Here is a 26,389-nt window from a genome sequence, read left to right as displayed (position 1 = left end):
CAAGTATGTTGGTTTATTTTTCTTTAATCTTCTTCTACTAGTAATCTGAAGCCTAAAATTACGTCACTTGTCCCTATACTTTTCCTGAAACCAACTGGTCTTCTAACACTTCTTCCACTCTCCTCTCAATTCTTCTGTACAGAATTCTTGTTAAGATTTTTGATGCATGATTAGTTAAACTAATTGTTCTGTATTCTTCACATTTATCTGCCCCTGCTTTCTTTGGTATCATGACTATAACACTTTTTTTGAAGTCTGACGGAACTTCCCCTTTTGCATAAATATTACACACCAGTTTGTATAATCTATCAATCGCTTCCTCACCTGCACTGCGCAGTAATTCTACAGGTAAATAGCCTATTCCAGTAGCCTTTGTGCCATTCAAATCTTTTAATGCTTTCTTAAATTCAGATCTCAGTATTGTTTCTCCCCTTTCATCCTCTTCTTCTTTCATCCTAAAATTGCTTCCCTTGTCCCTATACTTTTCCTGAAACCAAATTGGTCTTCTCCTAACACTTCTTCCACTCTCCTCTCAATTCTTCCGTATAGAATTCTAATTAAGATTTTTGATGCATGACTAGTTAAACTAATTGTTCTGTATTCTTCACATTTATCTGCCCCTGCTTTCTTTGGTATCATGACTATAACACTTTTTTTGAAGTCTGACGGAAATTCCCCTTTTTCATAAATATTACACACCAGTTTGTATAATCCATAACACCATTTTCCGCTGTATAACTCTTCGATATATTCCACTCACCTATCGACTTTACCTTTCGTATTATAAATCTGTGTACCATCTTTGTTTAACACATTATTGGATTTTAATTTTTGTACCCCAAAATTTTCCTTAACTTTCCTGTATGCTCCATCTATTTTACCATGTTCGTTTCTCTTTCCACTTCTGAACACGTTTGTTTAATCCATTCTTCTTTCGCTAGTTTGCACTTACTGTTTGTTGTATTTCTTAATTGTCGATAGTTCCTTTTACTTTCTTCATCACTAGCATTCTTATATTTTCTACGTTCATCCATCAGTTGCAATATATCGTCTAAAACCCAAGGATTTTTACCAGTTCTCTTTTTCCACCTAAGTTCAGCTTCTGCTGATTTAAGAATTTCCTATTCAAGTTTACCCATTATTCTACATTTCCTGCCTTATATTTTTTACTGAGACCTCTTGTGATGTCCTTTTCAAAAATTCTTTACCTCCTCTTCCTCAACCTTCTCTAAATTCCACTGATTCATCTGACACCTTTTCTTCAGGCTTTTAAACCCCAATCTACATTTCATTATCACTAAATTATGGTCGTTATCAATGTCTGCTCCAGGGTAAGTTTTGCAGTGAGCGAGTTGATTTTTAAATCTTTGCTTAACCATGATAGATTCTATCTGATACCTTGCAGTATCGTCTGGCTTTTTCCATGTGTATTTTCTTCTACTATGATTTTTAAACTAAGTCAGTCCCCTCTTTCAGTCCTTTTGCCCAGCCCGTATTCACCAACTATATTTCCTTCCTTGCCTTTTCCTTTCTTCATATACACTACATCATCATCATCATCATCATGGGCGCTTGTAGGCATATAGACATTAACAATCGTTGTCGGTTTAAGTTTTGATTTTATCCTTATTACAATGATTCTATCGCTTTGCATTTTGAAATACTCTACTCTCTTCCCTATCTTCTTGTTCATTACGAAACCTACTCCTGCCTGCCCATTATTTGAAGCTGAGTCAATTATTCTAAAATCACCAGACCAGACGTCGTTTTTCCTCTTCCCATCGAACCTCGCTAATTCCTACTACATCTACATTTATCCTATCCATTTCCCTCTTTAGTTTTCTAACTTACCAACCTTTTTGACTTCTAACATTTCACGCCCCATTTTCATGATCAATTAATATAATTTTGGATCTTCAGTATATGACTCTTTCATTATTAACTTGATTCACCCATCCAGTACTAAACCTATTTTCTCTTATTTTTCATTTCATTCAGTTCTTCCAGCGGATGAAAATCTAATAAAAATGATAAACCGATCTTATTACTCTTGTTTGATTTTTTAAGAACAAATGTAATGACCAATATCTTTATCTGGGGATGAGTTTGGAAAATATTTACACTTATTGCCAGGTTTCTATTTTCAGTTAATATTAACAGAACTAATCTACAGTAATTTTTTTTTTATTTGCCATTATAAAATTGTCTGTTGTCAGACCAGTTTTAGTTTGTATGCTTAGTAGCATGTAGTTTGGGGATTGTTAAATTTTGTTCCTTATATTTTAACTGTTTGTACTAATGAAATTTCTATTTTTGCTACATTGAAACAAATATATTGTGCTTCCTTAAATATGAACATAAGATATTTAATATTAAAGTATAAAGTTGTCAATTTGTAGATTTGTCAATTCCGATACATTTTTAACTTAACAGTTACATTTTTTTTTTTTATCTTATTGAAGAAATTATCGATGATGTGGAGGAAAGAATTACTGAAAGTAGTTTACAGACATCAAATTGTGTGGTTTGCAATAAATTAAAATATAATTGCATTTGTGATAATGTCATCGATGAAGAATATGATGATTTTAACAGTTTTTCTTTTAAAAAAAGTGCTTGCAAATTACAGAAAAACGTGTTAAAGAAAGGAATGTTATATCTTTTCATCTTCCTATTCACACATGTGTTCTTTGTCAGGAGTCTTTCACTCGGAGATCTACATTATAGTCACACTTATCTATTCATGTTGTAAAAAAAAACTTAAAATATAATTTTTCTAAAAAAACGTTTATTCGACGCAGTAAGTTAAAAACACATATCTCTACTAATACAAATGAGAAAGTTTTGTAAAAAAACTTTTAATGAAAGCTCTAATTTAAAAACACATCTGTCTGTTCATAATGGTGAGAAGAAATTTACTTGTAATTTTTGTAAGAAAACATTTTGTCACAGGGATAGTTTAAAAAGACATCTCTATTCATACGGGTTAGAAAATTTCATTTGTAATTTTTATCTAGAAAGTTTTACTGAAAAGTCAAATTAGGTTACAAAGTGGTATAAATTGTCTCTGTTATAGGATCTTTGCAGTTTGTGGCTAGTTTTTTCTTTTTACATTATTGTATATACTACTCTAAACTAATTAGGTTATAAACAAGATCATTTGGAACCATTTATGTTATATATGTACATTCTGTTAATAAAGCTTTGAAATAACTTGCATATTACATAATTCGTATTTTCTTTATTTCCGGTTGTCTAAAAAGTACTGAGCCTTTGGAATCCAAAATGTAGAATACATTTATTGTTTTTGAAAAATTACATTTTGAGACTACCTGGACCATATTTTTTGATAACCTTCTTCCATTTTTCTGTCAACACCATAAATCCTACACTATAGAACTTCTAAGTTTTCCGTTCTTAAAATTGAGTTACAAGGTTTTCAAAGGCCTTTTTTGAAACTAATTTAACACCATTCAGGGAATTATTGCAGAGACTGAAACAAGTGCTATGCTAACGGTGTAGGTCCAGGCTATATGATGGACGCATCAAAATCTCCCAGTCAAGTTCTTGCAATTGTTGATAGGTTGTTAAAGATGTCGCTTTCTGGCGGTTATCAGTATGGTGTATGACATCCTTTCTATTTACTAATTCTGGCCGTTTTTTTTTATTTATTGATAAGTGCAGTCACACTAAATGCCAACAGTACAGGTTTGAGTCTATCATACTGCTTGGTAGCACCAGACTGTGAGACACGATGGCCTTCTAGTTACACCTAACACAACATAATCTTCCTGGCCATCAGTGTGGGCTTTGTCACAGACTATGGAGTTTCTCCTTGCTTCAGTCACAATCTTTTTCACCATTGTGTTCTTAGGTTATCCACTTTTCATCACTGATGATCATCTGGCTTCAGAAATGGCTCAGTTTTATTACGTTTCAGTAGAGATTCACAAATAGAAATTCAATTGAGTAAAGTTTTCTCACTCAGATCATGTGGTACTCAAATGTCAAGCTTCTTTTTGTAACCAGCTTTCTCTGATTGGACTAACAGTGTTTGGTGATGGGTGTTAGGCCACTGACAATGTCATGAAGGCTCGCATGGCTAGACTTTTACCAGAATATCACTCACTTTTTCTGTGATTTTGTTGTTGGTCTTCGACTGCAAGGAGCATCTTGGACATAACAATTTCCAAAACAAAAGCGACTGAACAATCTTTTGGCTGTTGTGTTTGATGACATATCTTGCCCATAAACAGCACAAGTTTCTTGACGGTTCTGCGCAGCATTTGCATCTTTATCGAAATAAAATTGTAAGATCTCATCAGTTTTGCTGAACATCCACTGATTTTCATAGCACAATACCTTACGTCCAAGTATAAGAATTGCAACATTTTTTGCACATCTAGTAGCTTCAACTGCCAGCTGTCAAATAACATTCGGCCTGAATCACTGCAACTCATATACCCTGAGATTTAGGACATTAAACTATATAGTGTGCAAAACATTCATTACTTTTTAGACTTCCTATTATTAATACATAACAAATGAAAACTACAAGTTTAAGACATTGTTACTAAGATGTTCATTAAGTTAAGAGTATATTAGAAGTAATTGTGAAAGAATATTAAAAACTGTATCCAAATATATCTATAATTATAAAATAGCATGAGAGTCATTTATAAAAAACTTCTAAAAATACCTGATGAAGATTAATTTGAAATTAAGGAAATTTGTATACATGTCTTTCTTACAATGTAAGTGAGCACTAAGAAAGAATTCTGTTAAATTTTGAGTTTAAAGGTTCAAATTGAGTTAAATGTAATTTATTATTTTTAGAATTTTTCTTACCTATACTTGATTTTTGGTGTGTGTGTGTGTGTAATCTTCATGTGAATATCAAAAGTGCAGGCAGTATATGGCATGGCAGCCCAACAAATACAGCTACTGCCACTCTTATTGTATGTACGATGTGATTGGCTTTACCAGCCTCTGGTTACTTGACTAAAAAACATAATGTTTTAAAAAATAGTTGTCTATTTCACAGAATGCGATACAAAAAAAAAAATATTAAAAAACCTGTGTATTTTTATTAAAATTTTTAAAACGCCTTGACTTTAGAATAAGTTGTACGATACATACATATATTGTGTTTTTTGACCGTAAAACGTACAAATTTACAGAAAAAAACCCAATACCCTATCTTTGACATGATCATTTTACTTCACCTTTCAATATAGCTGTTCTAGCCATATTTGTCGGAAAAGTAATATTTATTTATAAAATAATGTTAAGCTAAAAACATAAAAAAAGGCCATTGTTGAAAACTTATAAGTAGATTTCTTCACATAATTTAATTCAACTTTGATAGCTAAGATACTTTCTAATAGTATTTTATCTTAATCAAATCCCCATAAAGAGATGGGGGAAAAACTTTTCTTTTTTGCTCTTCTGGGTTCAAATTCCCATCCTTGAATTTTATTATATCAATATATTCTGAAATACTGGCAGAGCAGGTACTACATATCTTATCAAAGCAATTTTATGTTTACATATGCACAAATTGATATCTGTTTCTATCTTTAATTTTTACAAATAAAATTCATAAAAAGTATTGTTTAAATTTTTGCGCTAAATGAATGTTTACAAAGTTCATATTATATTAAATATATATATATATATATTTATATAAATAATATCAATCTAAAAATCAATGTGATATTTGACATTCCATTTCATTGACCAGTGCCTCATAATTATTAGATCAGTATGATGATATTCTGTTCGTAAACACTCAACAGGATGCTCATCAGCGAGTTGAGATCTATATTTTATGTCTTCTGACACATTTTGATACTTTGATATTAATACATTTTAATATTATAATATTTATTGTCAAAAATGATTTGCAAAGATATATGGTAACTGAAAAATGATTCTGTCCTGCAAGCTACTCTTTAAAGAATGGAAACCTCTCAGTAGTGCAATACAAAAGTTCTTACCTGATACGTAGTATTTTAGCTTAATGTCATTACGAAGATCCAAAGTTGCTTGCCTCAGTTCTTACTTGAACAAGCTCTGCAAGGTGTGCACACATTCCTATTGTACTAGGTGAGTAAAAGGGTCCATTAAAAAAACCATTGGCTTGATGACTATTGACTATTGATGGCTATGAACTTTTTTTTAGAATTTGAAAAATTGTATGCCTATTTAAATTAAATGTCGCCTACCATTTTTTTATATATTTAAGTATATATATATTTTTTTTTTTTTTAATCGATGTTGTGGAGAAATACCATTTATGTACCCCCACGTGGTGGAGGAGTGTTGGACTCACATGGGTTCGGCTAGATGTTATAGAGCCTATGAATGCCTGCACCCTACCGCCGACTAAAACTCCGCTTTCACTGTTCCTTTCCACCCAGAGCCGGTTTTGCAATTAAGTATATCACAACACCGGGGGTGACAAGATAGGGGGGCTTAGCAGTCCTGTAGCTTCATCGCTGCCCCCACCTGCACAAGCGTGGACAGATGGCGACTCCACTGAAGGCTGTCCCTCACCGTCTCACCTTCTGGCTCTTGACGCTGCTTCTGACAGCTACATTATTCTGACTGTTTCTTCTTGGGCTGTTTTAGTTCACTGCTTGCTCTAATTAACTATAGTTTAATCAATAATCTAGATAATATAATGACTTCTACCAACTGTACTCACTTTAGCTAATATTCACACCCTACATCGCTATTTACCTTCCTTTTGGACATTGGTTTCACTTGCAACTTGCTCAGAGGCTACTGGAGTCCCCTCGCTTCATCTACCACCCATGCATGTAAACACAAACGAGCGGCAACTGCATGAGGGGCTGTCTTTCACTCCCTTGCGACACCTGACCCGGCTGCCAGGGTTCTGTTGTATATTCAACTCGCTTGTCATCTACCTCTTCTTGCCTCATCATTTTCTTTCTGTTGTAACACTATACAGACAAAATTAGCCACAGCTGGAAATCGGTCGCTTCACATCACATTGTCAGGATTAATTTGCCCTGTTACTGGTGTGCACTCACATCTTTCCTTCTCCCATCTACTACAGGAAAAGATGATGTATTCTGATGTTTCTGTTTCATTGCAGTACCGACACTCTGTACTATCTGTTCTGTGTCTTGCAAACAAGTACGCTCTGAAGGAGCTGTGGCCGGTTAGGAACTGTGTAAGCCAGTAGTAATTTATCTCGCCAAATTCTCTCCCGATTCACGGTCCAATCTCACATATTAATCGTCTTGTGTATTTACTTTTACACAAAACAGTCCACCCTATCTGCCACTTCTCTAATACCTCACGATATGTCTCTTCTTTACTCATATCATCATCTATCATCACCTGTGAATCAGCCAACTGCTGCAGCAGAAACACTCTGGCGACCACAAGTAAAAGCCTCTGTGAACACCGAGGAGTAGGCACATGTAATTCTCTGAGCTATCCTCCTTTGTACTCCCTCCAGCTGTCGTCTGTTATGATCATACCTCAGAGATCTGTACCATACCGGTACACCATACAGCAAATTTCCTGCAGATATATTTGAATCAGTTTTCTCAGGTATGCAGGGACATTGACTTTTTTTCAACACCTTGAATATAGCCTTCCAACTGAGAGAATATAATATATTGTGGCCATCTACCAATATGACCACTGGGATTTGACACGTACACCGAGTACCTTTCATTGCATTATCGACAGTTTTCATCACCTCTTTTACAGCATCAATCACTGATCTCCTCGACCGGAAACCAAATTGCCATTGACTAAGGCCACCTCTCTCTTCAATGTAATTCCTCAGCCTGGCCTCTAACATTCGCTCTAATAACTTGCAAAGAATTTTAACTAAACAGATCGGTCTATATGGTACTGCGCACTCCGGCGCCCCAGGTTTCTGTATTAAGACCAGTTGTGATGTCTTCCAAGAAGTAGGGATAAAATCACCCTTTGTCATTTTATTCATTACGTCTAGAATAGTAACTGGAGCTTCCTCTATCAGGATCCGGACGACTTCAACCGAAATGCCAGCCAGACCCGTACTCTTATGCAGCTTCATTTTTTTACCTGCAGTCTTAAGCTCCTGCATGGTAAACAGCGGTATAATGTCAGCTAGTATTTCTTCTCTGAAAGGCTCTGTTCGTTTCAGAAAGAGCTTCCTGACGTATTCACATACCTTATCCTTCACGATCACCAGTAAACTGTCAACCTAATCTTTCTGATACCAACTGGTAGCCTTTCCCCCACAGATCTCTGTCAATGTCCTCGTGTAGTTCCTTCCAACATTTGGTCTTGGCTTTTTTAATAGCTGATGCATACACGGTTCTGGCTTTAGCATACTCCTTTTTTGCACTGTTTGGTTATAATAAAGAGTAGAAAAAGACGAAACAATTGTAAAACTGAAACGAGTAAAAGATTTATGAGCCTTATCTAGCCTTTACTTTTAAATTTATGTATAAGAAATCAAAAGAAAAATTAAGATCATGAAAGCTGTTTTTTAAATATTTTTATTGTGTATTTTCCATAGGATCTTTTCTGCCCTGCCAAAAACTCTACAGCAGGGAGGAAGCTTCGGCCTTGCACTGGGAAATACAAAATAATTTCTTTAATACACGTTTTAACACTTTTTTAGAGATTTACTCATACAATGCTTCTTAAAAACTACATTGTTTTATTTTGTGATGTAGAATTATCACAAAAGATGTACAACACTTTTCCCTTCAAAGTTAAGACGACAGGTGGTTTAGCAAAGCAGAAGAAATTTCTGGCTGCCTGGTGAGGGGGTAAAAATATTTTTTTTTGGTTCAACCGACGGCTCTTGAATAATATATTTTCCATTTTGAGTTAAGTGGTCTCATTTGTTCCACTCTTTGGTAACAATGTTTATCCCCAGCTGGGCTGTCCCGTTCGCAAAGAAAACACATGTACCTAGTATAGCCTAACTGCATGCCTAACAAAATAGCTGTAACTTTCAAATCACCACATATGTTTCAATTATGTTTTTTTATAATTTATTTTTTCAAGAACATCTTTCATCACATTGTATGTCTTTCAAATTAATACCATAAGCAATTGGTATCGAAGGATATTTATTACCGTTGTGTAGTAGAACCGCTCTTAAACTGTACTTGGATGAATCTATGAAAAGGCGCCAGTCCTCAGGTTTATGAACTTGTCCTCAGTGTGACATAAGCTCATCAATGTTTATCCAGTAAACTGAATTAATTTCATCAATAAACTATTAAAACAATTCTTTTTGTCAGTTTCGAAAACCCGAAATATTAGTATTTTTTTGAAGTAGATTCCAACCTTGCAGTCTTGATCCTAACAATTCAGCTTGATTTTTTGATAAGTTTAAGTCCCAAACAGAGTCGTTTAATTTACCTTGTGATATAAGATGTGGTATCGGAAGGTAATTCAAAATCAAAATCATTGTTGTCTTCTTCAGTACTGCCTGATTCTTCATCGCTGCTTTCAAAATATACATTCACAGGTGGCTCAGGAAATTGAATAATTTCACAGTGAGGCACAGGCCTAATTGCAGATTGCAATGAACGATATTTTACAGTATGTTTAGATTTTAGAAATGTTATGTAAAAAGTAGTGTTTTTTTACTTGATTTTTTTTTTTGTTTAAATGATTTTTTAAAATAATGAATTTTATAAATTTAAAATTTCTCAAATAAAAGAATCAGTCAAAGATGATGTATTTAACTCGATGTTAAATAATGTAGATGTTGATATAATTGATGAAATTAGTATAATTAATGGAATTGTTGGTGCTATACAAATTGTTGATTTTATAATTATTCATTTTATTAAAAATCCTGTAGTTGGAGGTATACCTCTTATTGATAATGATGAAATTATTAGGGATGTTTTTGTTAAATTTGTTTGAGTATTGATTTGGTTTAAAAAATTGATATTATTTTTTTTGAACGTGTTTATTACAGTTAAGTTGATTATGGTGTATATAATTAATAGAAGAATAAATTGTTGTTTTGAAATTATTAATGAAAAGATTATTACTGGTGAATTTGAGATTGATGAGTATGCTATTAATTTTTTTAGTGATGTTTGTTTTATTCCTGAGATTGGTGCCATAATTATTGATATTATTATTAGTTTAATTCTGGTTGTTTGGGTTGCAATAATTGTGGGAATGATTTTTTGTATAGTTATCATTATTATACATATTTCTCATCTTATTATTTGCATAATTCTTGGTACTCATAGGTGAAATGGGATTATACTTATTTTTATTAAAATTCTCATTATTATTAAAATTCTTTCATTAATGGGGCAGTTAATGATAGCATTAATAATTATTGAGGTTATTATAATTGATGAGGATATTCTTTGAATAATTAAATATTTTATAGATTGTTCATTTATTTTATTTATTTTTTTTAAAAGGGGTAGAAAAGAAATTAAATTGATTTCTATAGATATTCATGAGAATATTATTCTGTTGGAGGATATTGTTATGATAATTCTTACGGTTATTGTTGTGATAAATATTGTTTTTGATAAATTTATTTTAATTAAAAAGAGAATTTATTCATCGATGGGGTATGAACCCATAAGCTTAGTTTAGCTTATCTTTTTGTAAAAGGATGTGTGATGCATTAAGAATTTTGATTTCCTCAGTTTCAGTTTAATTCTGGATTTTACAATTTAGCATGAGTGAGGTTTCACTTAATTTACTTCATCAAAGTAATCCTTTAATCAGGCATCTTGCTTGAGTATAAAAATCAATTGTTTTTTATCCTTTTTTTTTATATATCATTTTTTTTATACAGTACATTATTTGCTTATTTGTTTTTTTTTAATTTTTTTGCATTTATTTTGCAAATTTTTGCAATTTTTGATTTTTGAGTTTAATTTTTCAACAAAAATTTTTTCGTTATAATAAGATATTTATATTATATCATTCAATTGATTAATTATTATGTTACAAAAAAGAAAAAAGATAGTTATATTATAATATATATATTATATATGGTAATATATTTATTTAAATATATCTATTTCTCCCTTTAATATTTAATCTTATTAAGTATAATATTTTAATTCATAAGTGTTATATAAATTAAAAAAATTATTATATAATAGATAACCTCTTATATTTAAATTAAGATTTTAATATAATATAGATTTTTATTTTAATGTAAAATAGTTTTTGTAAAGATAATCATCTAAAGTAAATTATTTAATTAAATGCATCAATAAGATATTTAATAAAAATCATTTTTAATTTTAATTAAATACTTATTTCATAAGAATTTAATTAAAATCAACTTTTAATTAAATTAAATAGGATTTTATTAAAAATAATTTTATTCATTTAAATAAATTTTAAAGTTTAAAAAACCTAAGGAATATAATTATATTCCTTAGGAATATTATTCCTTTGGAATTATATTCCAAAATCATCAGCAAATAGAGAACATGAGATAGGAGCCTGCACACATTTGGGTAATACTGTTTATGGCTGCAGAAAATAAGGTGGCACTTAATACACTACCTTGAGGCACTCCATTCTCCAAGATGACACTACCTGAGAGCGAATCGTCAACACAAACACGAGCTGTTCGGTGATTTAAGAATCCCCGGATAAAAGCAAGCATATTGCCCTTGATTCCCCATTCTTTGAGAGTGTTAAGAATACCACGTCGCCAGGCTGTGTCATATGCCTTTTTTATATCGAAGAAGATAGCAACGAGATGCTGGTGATTGAGGAAAGCGTTTTGTATGGCTGTTTGTAGTGACACTAGATGGTCAATGGAAGATCGTCCTTGTCGGAAACCACACTATTCTGGAGATAGAAAGCCATGTTTCTCCAAGTACCATGTAAGCCTGCAGTTTACCATTCTCTCCATTATTTTACACAAAACGCTTGTTAATGAAATAGGGCGGTAGCTTGAGGGATTGGTTTGGTCTTTATCAGGTTTTAGTACTGGTATAATAAATGCTTCTGACCAGCCGGGTGGGAAGACTTGTTTGGAAAATAAACCGTTGAAAATATTCAAAAGTTGTTGTAGTGCCGAATTAGGAAGGTGTGAAAGCATGGAAAGGCGAATGTTGTCCGTTCCAGGGGAAGTGTCCTGTGAGTTTTTAAGTGCATGTAACAATTCCTTAAATACGAATGGGGTGTTTAATTCACCAACCAAATCACCAATGTTTAACGATAATACTTCTATCTGTATCTTGTACCTTTGAAAATCGTTATTATACGATGAGGTGAGAGACACCGAGCGGAAAGATTTTGCTCGACTATTTGCCACTGCTGAAGGTGATGAAAGGAGTTCTCCTTCAACAATAAGATCGAGAATAGATTGTTTCGGTGATCTGAAAATTGCACGAATTTTTTTCCACACAGTAGACGTGGGAGTAGTGCGTGAGATAGTGCTCACGTATTTCGTCCATGAATTCCTCTTAGAATTCAAGAATACCCGACGGCACACTGCTCTAGCCCTGCGGTATAAATTTAGATGTTCAGCTGTAGGCCTATGATTAAATTTGCGTAGTGCCTGCCGTCGATTCCTAATAGCATATTTGCAATCATCGTTCCACCATGGAACGAAAGGACGTCTAGGATTACCCGATGTTTGTGGAATACATCTGTTGGCATTCTCAAGTATCATGGACGTAAAAGAGGAATATTGGTCAAGGATGTTCGCATCATCGTCATACTGCGATTGGAATGCTTTATGGTATCCATTCCAATCCGCCTTTTCAACAATCCATCTCCGTGGCCTTCTTTTAATCTCGCAATCTACATCGAAACCAATAATAATTGGTCTTTCACTACCGTGAAAGTCATCACAAACAGACCAATTAAAATGTGGGAGTAAATTCGGTGAGCATATGGAGAGATCAATGTTAGATACAGTACCAGATGATAAGGACATGAATGTGTGTGATCCATTATTCAGTAGACAAAGGTCAAAGTCTTGTCTCACTCTGTTTATCATATTTCCTCGAGTGGAGCAGAAGATTGAGCCCCAGGAAATATGATGGGCATTGAAGTCTGTTAATATTTTTATTAACGATGGAGATGGTATTTGCGTGAGGAGATTTGAGACATCTAGAGCACTGAACTCAGTGTTCAGTGAGAGATACAGATTGCAGATATGCAATTTGAAGGGGATAGAGAGCTTTACTGCAATAGCAGGAATGACAGAGGTTAGTTGAATTCTTGTAGCCGACACCCCATTCTTCATGAAGATAGCCACTCCACCACTCTCCCTACTGTCTACTAGGCAATCGTATCTCTCACAGAACTATCCTCTGAGTGTAATTGGGTCATTTTGTAGAAGGTGAGTTTCTTGAAAACACATGATTAGTGGATCATGTGCATGCGCCAGTACTCTAATATCTTCAATGCGGGACCGAATACCTCTAACATTCCACAGAATAATGTTCATAAGCGTAGAAAAAATAAATAAAAAAAAATTAAATAATTAAATTTTGGAAATTATATAAAAATTAGCTGTACGTGATCTGGTTTTTATTTTTTGTATTTTTTATTTTACAGAACTCTGATGCCCTAGGGTCGGGTGGTTCTTCAACCATATCCTCAAGTATATGAGGTGATGGTGGAGGAGATTTATTTGAATGGGATGCTGCAGTTGACATCCCAGAGGGGGTGGTTATGTGGGTTCCCTTTACGGGGAGCTTATTAGGTGGCTTACTGCCAGCTGTAATAGTCGCTACTCGTGCCGGTACGACTTTGGGAACAGGGACATTTGTATGTATCACACTGTTGGATTCACTAACTGCGATGGAGGACTTTTTATTCATTTTTGTCAGCTCTGAGATAGTGGCTGTAAGTGAAGCTACTTGTTCAGAAAGCATCTGAACAAGTTTTTTAAGCTCATTGCAGGATCCACACTGCTGATTATTAACATTTGTAGGAATTTGTTTAGATGTAACGGTGGCAAAAGATACATCTGGTTTAACCAGGTTCCGTGAATTGTTTATCTTTTTATATTCTCTGTGTGCAGCCGGGAAAGATAGTTTTTGCTCCGTACAGATTTTGAGAATTGCCTTTTCTTCTTTAAAAGTTGGGCAATCTCGGGAGCGGGCTGTATGTGGACCACTCCAGTTTGCACATTTTTCACTTTCTTCGCAGTTAGTGTCATTGTGACCTTTAGCACGTCGAGCACAGATCTCAGTTTTCATGCAAGATGTTGTAGTGTGACCAAAACCTTGGCATCTGAAACATCGCCGTGGGTTGGGTATGAATGGTCGTACCCGAACCGAGAGGTAACCTACTTTAATCTTCTCTGGTGGAACAGGAAGATTGAATGTTAGTATAAGAGACAGTGTCGGTTCTTCTGTTCCGTTCTGTCGTTTCATTATACGTTTCACTTCAACAACATCTTGGTGGCAAAGCTCATCAACTATTTCAGAGATATCTATATCTAAGAGGTCTCGACAAAAAATTACACCCCGGCTCGTATTTAATGTTTTGTGGCTTTCTGCACTTATATTTATACCACCCATATTACGGAGATGTAAGATAGATCGACTCTGTTCATCATTGAATGTTTCAATCACAATCGATCCGTCACTTAATTTCCTGATATTCTTCGGGGAGCCACTTGCACCTGTTTTGGTTTTGTTTATTAAGAAAGGTGAAACCTTTTGAAGGGAGTCACCTTCCTGACTATTTCTGACAACAACAAATGTAATAATAATAATAATAATAATCTAATTTTTAGAATTCAATTCTAATAATTTGCGGTTCTCTTTGGTAGGACTTTTATCCTCATCAGACAAAGCTGACCGAGGTCTCTTCACAAGACTAGATTTGGTGGTTTTTTCAGATGGACCACCAACCATCATTGTGTTTGTTATTGGAACTGAAATTTTGGTCCCACGAGTACCGGCGAAAAATGGACCACTCCAGCAGAGCGCATGCGTACTGGAGCTAGAGCTAAATACAACTAGGTTCGCCCTGGTGCCCAGTGGACATCGTTCGAGACTCACTACGTAGAGTCATTCACCCATCGGCACGATTTGTTCCCACCTTGGGTTACGGTTGCGTTTCATAAGATGTCGCAACACCACCGAGTGTAGATGTAAGAAATATAAGTATAGGTTGTTGTTGTGTAATTGTGTAAGTGTGTATGTTGTAATTTATGTAGTGTTCTTGGTGTAGTATATGTGTATTATGTAAAGTGTTCTGCAGCTCATTGTATAGTGGGAAGAAAAGCTGCAGAGGTCAAGAGAAAATTGCATCTTTATTCTGGACTACATTGGAGCATTCTCCATACAGTCTGGACTTATCGTCCAGCGATTATCATTTGTTTGGACCACTAAAAGTAGCACTTGGAGGACAGAAATTTGAAGAGGATGCTGCTGTTGAAGTGTTTGTGAGCAATTAGTTGACATCATGCTCACCTTCATTTTACGATAGTGGGCTTAAATGTTACCTTTGTGCTGGGAAAAATGTGTTTTCGAAAGAGGAAATTATGTAGAAAAATAATATTGTGCGTATATTTTTATTATCCAATTATAAAACAAAAATTCTGGTTTATATTTGATTCACCGTCGTATTAAAAAATAATGAATATATTTATTTTCTATATTGTTAATAGTCATACAATAGTTTGCGGTAAAGTGAGTGCAAGTTAATTTTTTTTTTTCAGATATAAGTAGCGTTTTCTGTTTTTCTTTTGTGAACAGTCAATCATTATGTATGAATTAAATAATAAGTGAATTAAACAGAAGTACATGAATAATTTTTCAAGTTTAATTATTCACCCCAATATTATTAGTCTTAGATCAAGGCCCAAAAATTAATACCTCTAAGGTTAAATTAAAAATGTAACTTTAAAATTTTACAATAGACAATTAAGTTAAAGTAAATGTGTTGCATAGAATAAATACTAAAAAATACAAGTCAAATATTGCATTTCACATATTATAAGGACCAAAACCATATTATTGTTTGTTAATGTTCAGTTGGGTCATTTAAGTTGTAATCTGTGAACAAATATGGTAACTGATAATTTGATGTGTCTTTAAATTAATTTTTTTGTTAAATCACCTTTTATTTTTATTATTTTGCAATTGGTTATAAGTAAGAATGATGAGCTCTTAAGTGAAAAAATTACCTTGCTGGAAACTGAAGACTATTTGATAAACAAGGAGTCGGTTCCTTATTCTCTTCAAACTCATTATAAGTAAAATTAATTACATAATGAAAATACATCAGATAAAAAATAAATTATCCAAATAAATGTAATCTCATAACATTTTTAATAAAGTGTTTTCTAAAAATCTGTTTTTATTTATTAACTTAAATCAATTTTTGTAGAATTTTCTGGTATTATTATAAAACATTTACAAAAATATTGTTTGTTTTTTAAATAATACTAACATTTTAATTTTTATTTTAGAAAAAAAATTATACAAGAAAAATACATATTAATGGCTTTAACCAAATTAATCACATAAGAGAAGATATTAATCTTATTGACTGAAAGAGTATTGATAAATTAATAAAAAAATAATCATACTTGCAACTAACAGCAGACATTCTCTCTCGACTTCTTCAGCAGAACCAGAAAATTCAATTGTTGAACTAGATAAATTCAACGCCTTACTAGCCTGTGATATTACTACCTGCTGACAAGATATCTGTAATAAATAAAAAGATATTTTTGTTAACGTTACCATAAGATTTAAATTTATTTTCAATAATATTAACTAATATGGTAAAAATCATTTTTAGTGTTACCATTTCTATCAATTTACTGTTCGTAACTCTTACAACAGGTAAGACCTGTCCAGGCCTGAAAAGAACAATATTAATATTTCACACCTCTAATTGACATAATTTTTTGTACATATTAACCTAATGACAAAAAGTTATAAAGCATTTTTTGATGTTTCTTAATGCTTTGTTTCAGATTTAAGTAGCAGTTTCCGGTTTTTCTCTTGTGAATCATTACATGTGTGAATTTTTCATAATTAAATTACATTTTTCAAGTCTTTTCCCTAATATTAAGTTTTAACCAAATTTAATTTTTTGTTTCTAGAAAGAAAAATGAGTACTGAAAAGGCAGAGGTAAATTACACATCTTTGTAAGTTGTTTAACTTCTTCAAGTTGATTAACAATGGTAATTAATTAGCAGCAGCAGCAGGTGCTTTAACATCTGGCTCAGTGAAATTATACAATGAATACATAGTAATAAAGATAGTTTTGCTTTTTATCTTTCATGTTTATTGATATTTAATTTAATCAATCAGTATCGAATAAATATCACTGGTAGAGATGTGCTCAACCTACAGTATGATTACAATAGGTACATAAGTACGTAAAATGTTGGTGTTTTTTATGGCAAAGAAATTATGTAATTATGCGACAATGTTATTATTAGATTTCCAAATTTATAAACATGCAATTAATGATTGCAATTACTGTAGATACTAAAAAAACAAAGCTTTCTTTTAAATGCCGTATAATGTAAACAGGTCCAAGGGTAAGACACGTAATTCAGTATTGTGTAGAATAATAGATAATAAAATTAGGTTGTTCTTGAAAAATCATTTTATTGAATGTACAAATCATAACATCTGACAATTTCTACTGACTTAATTTGTTATGCATTTTTAGTACAGCAATTACAGAAAGAAATAGATAAATGTATTAACTTGATTTATATATTGGAATAATAAGAATAATCATACTAAATTAAAACAAATAGAATATTTTACTTTATAACAAAATCACTTAATCCCCCACTAACTTCATGAGAGGGGATCAAATCCCATCTACAGACACTTTCACTCTCTCTCTCTCTCTCTCTCTCTCTCTCTCTCTATTCTCAAGGTCTTAATTGCACTTAATATTCTGTGTATTAAGTGTAAAATTTCTCAATTTGTTAAATGCTAATGAGTCAGTATATACAGTAAAACATCTATCACTTCTACTAATAACTTAACTTTAAGATTAATCTGTTTCCTTTGAGAAAACCTCTAAGCATATTTTAATTTAAGTTTACAAGCATCTACTAATTAGCATAGCTTTACAATTAATAACAAATTTTCAAGAGGAAAAAATACATTTCAACATTATGGTAACAGCCAAGAATTAATTAGAAACAGCAAACCTGCTGTTGAAGTTCAGCTATGCTTCTTTCCACTGCCTCCTGTTGCTGACAAATATCTTCATCTGAAGATTCTTCACATTCTTCTCTGAATCCATGATGTACAACATGATGTTTTGGTGACAAAGGCTTGTGGCTCTGGAACGACAATAAAATATTTGCACATTCATTCTGGTTTAAAAAATAAATTATCAATTACAAGGTGAAATATAGATATAAGAAGAATTAAATACCACACAATCCTTAATTTCTATTAGATCATCACTAAAGGAACAAAGATACAGATGAGTGAGTAGTGATTGGCGCTTCTCGTTTTCATTGTATTATGAAACTCAAGAAGCATTTTGTGATATTAAAAACAAACACATTATTTTTATGAGTACTTCAGCAATATTGAGACTGATAAAGTGAGTTCTAGAAGAATTTTTATAGTGATATAATTGTAAATCAGATTTTTATAATTAGTATACCTGATTCAAAATCTGTTGTTTTCCCATTACCTAGTAAGCACTTTATATGTTCACAACTAATACACACACACTCACTATATGGTCCCTTATATATATGGTTCCACTATATGGTTCCTTAATATTTTGTTAATAACAAAATATTAAGGAACGTGGTGAAAGTAAAGAACTATATGGTCTGACAAAGGAGATAATTTAAAATATTTTTAGTTTATGAAAAAAGTGTGCAAAAGAGTAGCAAATGAAATTTTCCCCTGGGAGTCTTTAGAAAAAAGGAGCAAAGAATTTTAAAGGAAGCATTGCTTAAGGCAATTAAGAACATTACTTCCTGTAACCACACAAAAAGCAACCACAAGAAATAGAAACATAGGCATGAACGATTTTGTTAAGAGTATCATACCAAGTTTCTCCTTACCAAAGATAAAAATTACAACTTTTCTTCCTGTATTAAATTTCATAACCAGAGAATACTCTATATAGAATATTAAATTTAGCAGGAAAAATCTAGCGTTTACCAAAAAATTGAAAAGCGTAATACCTACAAAGATAACTTCTCATCTTTGGGAATTAAAATGTAAAAATGATAATTTTATCCATGTTTACATAGATAAAATTTGCATTTTAATAATAAATTCTGAGCTCTAAATATAACATATAATAATTTAATTTTTTGTTCCTAGCAGTAATAAGAATGGTTTTGTTAAAATGATGTGTCTCATCTTCAAAATGGTTCAAAAGCCTGGAAATTACCATGACGTAGAGGAGCTTCTTAGATGAAAATAAAAGTTGATAATGATGATAGATTTGGTAGTCAAGAATCAAGTATGTTGAGGAAACCAAAAATTATTAATATAACCATCAATCAATCCATTTATGTAAGGCATATTATCTTCGAATCAATCTATTGAAAGATATAGTAGAAGCTCAATGATAAAGTCGGTGATGATTGTACAACTGATAAACTGAGGGTATGGAAATCAAATTAAATAGCATTTAACTTGCAACATTAAAATGTTTCTATATGAGATTATAAAAACTCCATTCCATAAACTTACACAATTAGCACTTACAATAATTAACACTGATTCTATTGTTTTTGCTATAGTTTTTTTTTCAAGGGATGAGGTATTTAGAATCAATTTTAATGAATATGCAACAACCTATATTCTGATTTTTTAATTAGTCCTTTACATGTAAACACTATTGGCGACAAATAATTCCTGTTATTTCCTTTGTATATTCATCTCCAAAATAAAATCATAAATTAAAGCGGTCAAATTTTTCACACTGTAATATTAAGCAAAAAAATAAAATCTTCCTGTTAAGGCTAACATGTACTTCATTGTTTACATTTTTTTTTATTATTATTTTACTGAACCAGCAATCCAAAATTATTAACAGTATTGTGAATTAGCATTTTAGTTATTTAGTAATGGATGATGTATGTTTTTTGAGAACTACAATCTCTCCAAATTCATTGATAGAAAGCAGTAGTTGTTTTATAGAATTTGTTTTTACTTACAGCTTTGTGAGCTGTAAGTAAAAACAATGAGAACAAATAAATTTCAATATTACCTTCCATGATAAAATAATATTAAGCATGTTGTGAAATAATAATTACTTGTTATTATGCACCTTCAATAAAAAATCTTTAAGGATATTAAAAAAAATTATCTTGTTCCTCTTTTAAAATAAAATGTTTATGAAATAAGTTATACTAATATTTTAAAATTAGTACGATTATTAAATGAAGAGTTAAAGTTCGTAGGTACAAATATGTATTAAGATATACAAGTTCAGAAACAATAAAAAAAAGTAGTGTAACCAAACAGGTATAAGTTTAATTTTATTGCTAGTAAAATATTTTTGTCATTAGCAAAAGAGTATATAAAAAAATGAAAAAAGACTATGTCATTCATTTAACAGAAAATCAAGAGGTTTTTTATAAACCATTGGCGAATCCATACACAAAATTCCTAACAAAGAAAAATTTTTAATTAATATACTTTATGAAAGAAAAAAAAATTGCATAAAAGATACATAACTTAATACCTATCAGAATACAAAAAATTTCCCATACAAATAAACTGCTGTAGTTGTCAATTATCATTATCCTAATGGTTTAAAAAATTTAATTTTTCCACTGGCTGCTTTACTTTTCCCCTCATTATTAAATACTTTTACAGAGATCTCTGCTTTATCATAACATTTATATGGAGACTTAAATTAAAAATATAGGTTTTTTTTTTGTCTTCAGTCATTTGACTGGTTTAATGCAGCTCTCCAAGATTCCCTATCTAGTGCTAGTCGTTTCATTTCAGTATACCCTCTACATCCTACATCCCTAACAATTTGTTTTACATATTCCAAATGTGGCCTGCCTACACAATTTTTTCCTTCTACCTGTCCTTCCAATATTAAAGCGACTATTCCAGGATGCCTTAGTATGTGGCCTATAAGTCTGTCTCTTCTTTTAACTATATTTTTCCAAATGTTTCTTTCTTCATCTATTTGCCGCAATACCTCTTCATTTGTCACTTTATCCACCCGTCTGATTTTTAACATTCTCCTATAGCACCACATTTTAAAAGCTTCTAATCTTTTCTTCTCAGATACTCCGATCGTCCAAGTTTCACTTCCATATAAAGCGACACTCCAAACATACACTTTCAAAAATCTTTTCCTGACATTTAAATTAATTTTTGATGTAAACAAATTATATTTCATACTGAAGAATCACCAAAGATGCAAAAAAAATTATGATTTTGACCAGAGGAGGGCTAACTAGATTAGAAGTTAATTTTTTTTAATGGGACACATTTGCACCTCGAATTTGGATTCTAGAGACAATGATACATAAGTCTTGTCAGAAACATTTTTCCATAAAGTGGAATCTAACCTCTAAATAACCTTCGAACTTTACCTTTCTTTTCTTTTCTTTTTCCTGTTCAGCCTCCGGTAACTACCGTTTAGATAATACTTCAGAGGATGAATGAGAATGATATTCAAACTTTACCTAGTCCTGAATTCCTTTCAAAAACTCTTTTAAGCACCAAAAACTTTATATTTACAAAACTTTTTAATGTTTTCTATGCAAACACTATAAATAAATAGGATGTATCATTAAGCTCACCCAGGAATTTTGTAACCTATTCTGCATGTGAAAATAATGGAAAAAATTCATACAAACATATGTCCTAAAACGGATTGTTTGCAAGTTACGGCTTGTGCAAAATTTCACTCGGATTTCAGCTACCCAGGTGAAATGAGATCGTATTGAAATTTTTAGGACGTTAATTGAGGGACATAATTAGTGATTTCTTATGGTTTTTAACTTGAAAAAACTGTACTTATTTACAACAGAGAAATACACTGATGTGGTATTCATTTTGGCTGTTTGTAATGGTAATGCTACAGCTGCAGCAGTAGAATATGAAATAAGTTTTCCGAATAAAGCCGGTCGTCCAAGTTTCACTTCCATATAAAGCGACACTCCAAACATACACTTTCAAAAATCTTTTCCTGACATTTAAATTAATTTTTGATGTAAACAAATTATATTTCTTACTGAAGAAATATTCGTTTAGCTTGTGCTAATGATATGCATCATTAACTGCTAGTTCCATGTAAAGATTAAAAAGTAACGGAGATAGGGAACATGCTTGTCAGACTCCCTTTCTTATTACGGCTTCTTTCTTATGTTCTTTAATTGTTACTGTTGCTGTTTGGTTCCTGTACATGTTAGCAACTGTTCTTTTATCTCTGTATTTGAACCCTAATTTTTTTTAAATGCTGAACATTTTATTCCAGTCTACGTTATCAAATGCCTTTTCTAGGTCTATAAACGCCAAGTATGTCGGTTTGTTTTTCTTTAATCTTCCTTCTACTATTAATCTGAGGCCTAAAATTGCTTCCCTTGTCCCTATACTTTTCCTGAAACCAAATCGGTCTTCTCCTAACACTTCTTCCACTCTCCTCTCAATTCTTCTGTATAGAATTCTAGTTAAGATTTTTAATGCATGACTAGTTAAACTAATTGTTCTGTATTCTTCACATTTATCTGCCTCTGCTTTCTTTGGTATCATGACTATAACATTTTTTCTGAAGTCTGATGGAAATTCCCCTTTTTCATAAATATTACACACCAGTTTGTATAATCTATCATCGCTTCCTCACCTGCACTGCGCAGTAATTCTACAGGTATTCCGTCTATTCCAGGAGCCTTTCTGCCATTTAAATCTTTTAATGCTCTCTTAAATTCAGATCTCAGTATTGTTTCTCCCATTTCATCCTCGTCAACTTCCTCTTCTTCCTCTATAACACTATTTTCTAATTCATTTCCTCCGTATAACTCTTCAATATATTCCACCCATCTATCAACTTTACCTTTTGTATTACATATTGGTGTACCATCTTTGTTTAACACATTATTAGATGTTAATTTATATACCCCAAAATTTTCCTTAACTTTCCTGTATGCTCCGTCTATTTTACCAATGTTCATTTCTCTTTCCATTTCTGAACACTCTTCTTTAATCCACTCTTCTTTCGCCAGTTTGCACTTCCTGTTTATAGCATTATTGCCGATAGTTCCTTTTACTTTCTTCATCACTAGCATTCTTATATTTTCTACGTTCATCCATCAGCTGCAATATATCATCTACCAGTTCTCTTTATTCCGCCTAAGTTTGCTTCTGCTGATTTAAGAATTTCTTTTTTAACATTCTCCCATTCTTCTTCTACATTTTCTACGTTATCTTTTTTACTCATACCTCTTGCGATGTCCTCCTCAAAAATCTTCTTTACCTCCTCTTCCTCAAGCTTCTTTAAATTCCATCGATTCATCTGACACCTTGTCTTCAGGTTTTTAAACCCCAATCTACCTTTCATTATTACCAAATTATGGTCGCTATCAATGTCTGCTCCAGGGTAAGTTTTGCAGTCAACAAGTTGATTTCTAAATCTTTGCTTAACCATGATATAATCTATCTGATACCTTGCAGTATCGCCTGGCTTTTTCCAAGTGTATATTCTTCTAAAATGATTTTTAAATTGGGTGTTGGCAATTACTAAATTATACTTCGTGCAAAACTCTATAAGTCAGTCCCCTCTTTCATTCCTTTTGCCCAGCCCGTATTCACCCACTATATTACCTTCCTTGCCTTTTCCAATGCTTGCATTCCAATCTCCAACTATTATTAAATTTTCATCTCCTTTTATGTGTTTAATTGCTTCATCAATCTCTTCATATACACACTCTACCTCATCATCATCATGGGCGCTTGTAGGCATATAGACGTTAACAATCGTTGTCGGTTTAGGTTTTGATTTTATCCTTATTACATTGAGGGTTGTAAGGTTCAGTTAACCCTGCATTCTTCCGCAGTTTATTTTATTAACTCTCAAGAAAAATCTATGATTAAAAAATGTTGTGGCACATTCTCATAAAGTCTTTGCCATGATCCTGCCTCTGTTCTGCCTACTTGATGCCAGTTAATAATAACATAAAATCAATGAATTCTAGATGAAAAGTTCGAATTTTAAGTGACAAAGCCTAGTGACAATATCATAACAAATTTTTTTTTTTTTGTAACTTATTTAATGGAAAATTATAAGCAGAAGAAGCCATTTGGCATTCTCAGAGGTTAGACGTGGGAAAGGAGCACCTGATAATGTGGGAGTATATCTGGGTATAAGCAATTTTTCATGCAGTGCAACTTTACAAACTTCAATTGCCCTAAAGGTTGTCATCAGGAAGGGTACCGGCCATAAAATCCTGCCAAATTGCTTCTTCATAACCCAAAAGACAGGATGAAAAGAAAAAAAATGGAAATAAGAGTGCATATTTTTCATTGTTTTATTGTTCCAGACTCTTTTCAGTATATTAAAACACCATGCTGTACATCATGATAAAAATTGAGTATTTTGGTCTCAAACATCTATTGTGGAGAGGGAAGCAAGTTGGAAATTTTCATTATTAAAATACAGCGTTTAGAACTATATTTCAGTCATTTCACAATGCAACGAACAACATGTGAAACGACCGTAATTTGTTTGCAGTTATTTTTTTCTTTATCTGTAAAAAGTCTTTTTTTTAATTAACTGTTTATTATTAGGTTAAATTAAAGTTGTTTTTTTTTTTTTTTTGTTTTTGAACTCTAGTGAAATTAATATTGAATCAATCCAGTTATTTGTCAAGAAATTAATTATTTTATTTTGTCTGTATTTACAGCTTAGATCTTGTTATTTCTTTAATTTAATAATCTAACTATTATCAACGTATCTTTAGTGTAGGGGACCAATACCTTGCTTTGTCTGCCAATACTTATTAAAAAATCATGATGTTGGTACCACCATGTAAACTCAGTCAGATACGATAATACAGCAACCTGGAGGGCTATATTAAATCTGCAATTTGGAACACCCCAAAACCTCAAGGTAGGTATGTTAGTAGACAACAGTATGTTGTGCAGGTAGTTGGAAATCAATGTCATGTTACAATTTACTAGATGGTTAAAACTGTATGGTTAAACTAGATGGTTTATCATGTTTTACACATGATAAAGTACAGTTTACCAGGCAACTGTGTGGATAATCATGTTAATCTTACGCATAGATATTCAGATGGATCATCAAACTAGTAAAGGTAACCCGTGAAGATGGAAAACAAGTCTGAACTGTTATAAATAAACAGAGGTAAGACTGAAGCAGTCCAACCTCTGTTTGTAAAATGATGAACACAGTATCAAAGTACGAGAAGATACACAAAATCATTTTGCAACAGAGAACGATTATAGATGATTGCAAATATTGATCAAACTTTAGTGAAATATTGGACAATACCTGTGTTCAGACATGAAATCAAGTAATGATTTCTTCTTTATTTAAAATTATTATTTTATCACTTATTATATCTTACACCTATCACTTAATTTTGTTACATTGTAATACTGGTCTAATTAATTAAGTTTTACTGTGATTTCTCTTAATATATCCAGGTAAATGTTGGAACAATTTTTTTTGTATCTGTGGAATATCATATCTCTTTCTTTTTTCTGTTTAGCCTCCCAAACCACCGTAAGGTATTACTTCAGAGGATATTTATGAGTGTAAATGAAGTGTAGTCTTGTAAGTCTCAAGTTAAACATTCCTGAGATGTGTGGTTAATTGAAATCCATGTAAAGTAATTCCCTTTACTAGGATTTGAATCTTAGAACTCTCAACTTTGAAATCAGCTGATTTGCAATGACGAGTTCATAGAGTATCATATATATCCATCCTGTATGTGATCTATATAATATGTTATGTAATGATTACAATAAAAGAATTATTTTAGTTGACAACTACATTAAAGAACTTGTGTAATAAAATATTTAGTCGATGTTAATGGATACATACCCATACTTATAGATAAAATGTTATATAAAAAAACACATTTAACATGAAATATTTAATGTTATATATAGATTGGTTGTAAAGTAACTATTTTAAATTCCTAATAGTTTTATATTTAATAATATATTATAATGAAACAGTTTTGTTCTGTTTCTTAGAACTTACTTGGGTAGAAATAGAACAGTACCTGTTTATCGGAGAATATGCTCAACAATGCTTTATATCACTTCAGCTAATGCAGTCAGCCTTCCACTATGAAGTGTATTTAATATGAGTTCACCAATGGTAGCTGGACCACTCATCAAATATTGCTGTATTTGATCCTAAGAATATTACAAACTGCCATGTAAAGCCAATATGATCTGTAGAACAATCATA

At 32.1% G+C, this 26,389-nt stretch overlaps 1 protein-coding gene and 1 long non-coding RNA gene across 4 annotated transcripts in view; one reads left to right on the top strand and one right to left on the bottom strand.

Annotated features, from left to right (window-relative positions):
• LOC142324215 (uncharacterized) overlaps positions 1-17,254 on the top strand; it is a 23,471-nt gene extending 6,217 nt beyond the window's left edge. For both annotated transcript variants that reach the window (XM_075365016.1, XM_075365018.1), the window contains exon 4: positions 17,078-17,254. In XM_075365016.1, the coding sequence (XP_075221131.1) occupies positions 17,078-17,089 (12 nt within the window). In that variant the 3' untranslated portion in view covers positions 17,090-17,254. The remainder of the gene's footprint in view (positions 1-17,077) is intronic.
• Positions 16,458-26,389, bottom strand: LOC142324216 (uncharacterized). Of its 2 annotated transcripts, none has more exons than XR_012756244.1 (3): positions 26,199-26,389; positions 18,153-18,287; positions 16,458-16,676 (listed from the first exon to the last, which is right to left on the bottom strand). It is a non-coding gene; the product is annotated as an uncharacterized LOC142324216 (long non-coding RNA). The 2 variants fall into 2 exon arrangements; XR_012756243.1 differs by lacking the exon at positions 26,199-26,389 and adding an exon at positions 21,540-21,676.

Source organism: Lycorma delicatula, chromosome 4 (assembly GCF_047948215.1).
Source record: "Lycorma delicatula isolate Av1 chromosome 4, ASM4794821v1, whole genome shotgun sequence".
Taxonomy (NCBI): domain Eukaryota; kingdom Metazoa; phylum Arthropoda; class Insecta; order Hemiptera; family Fulgoridae; genus Lycorma; species Lycorma delicatula.
This window is presented reverse-complemented; position numbering and strand designations above follow the sequence as displayed.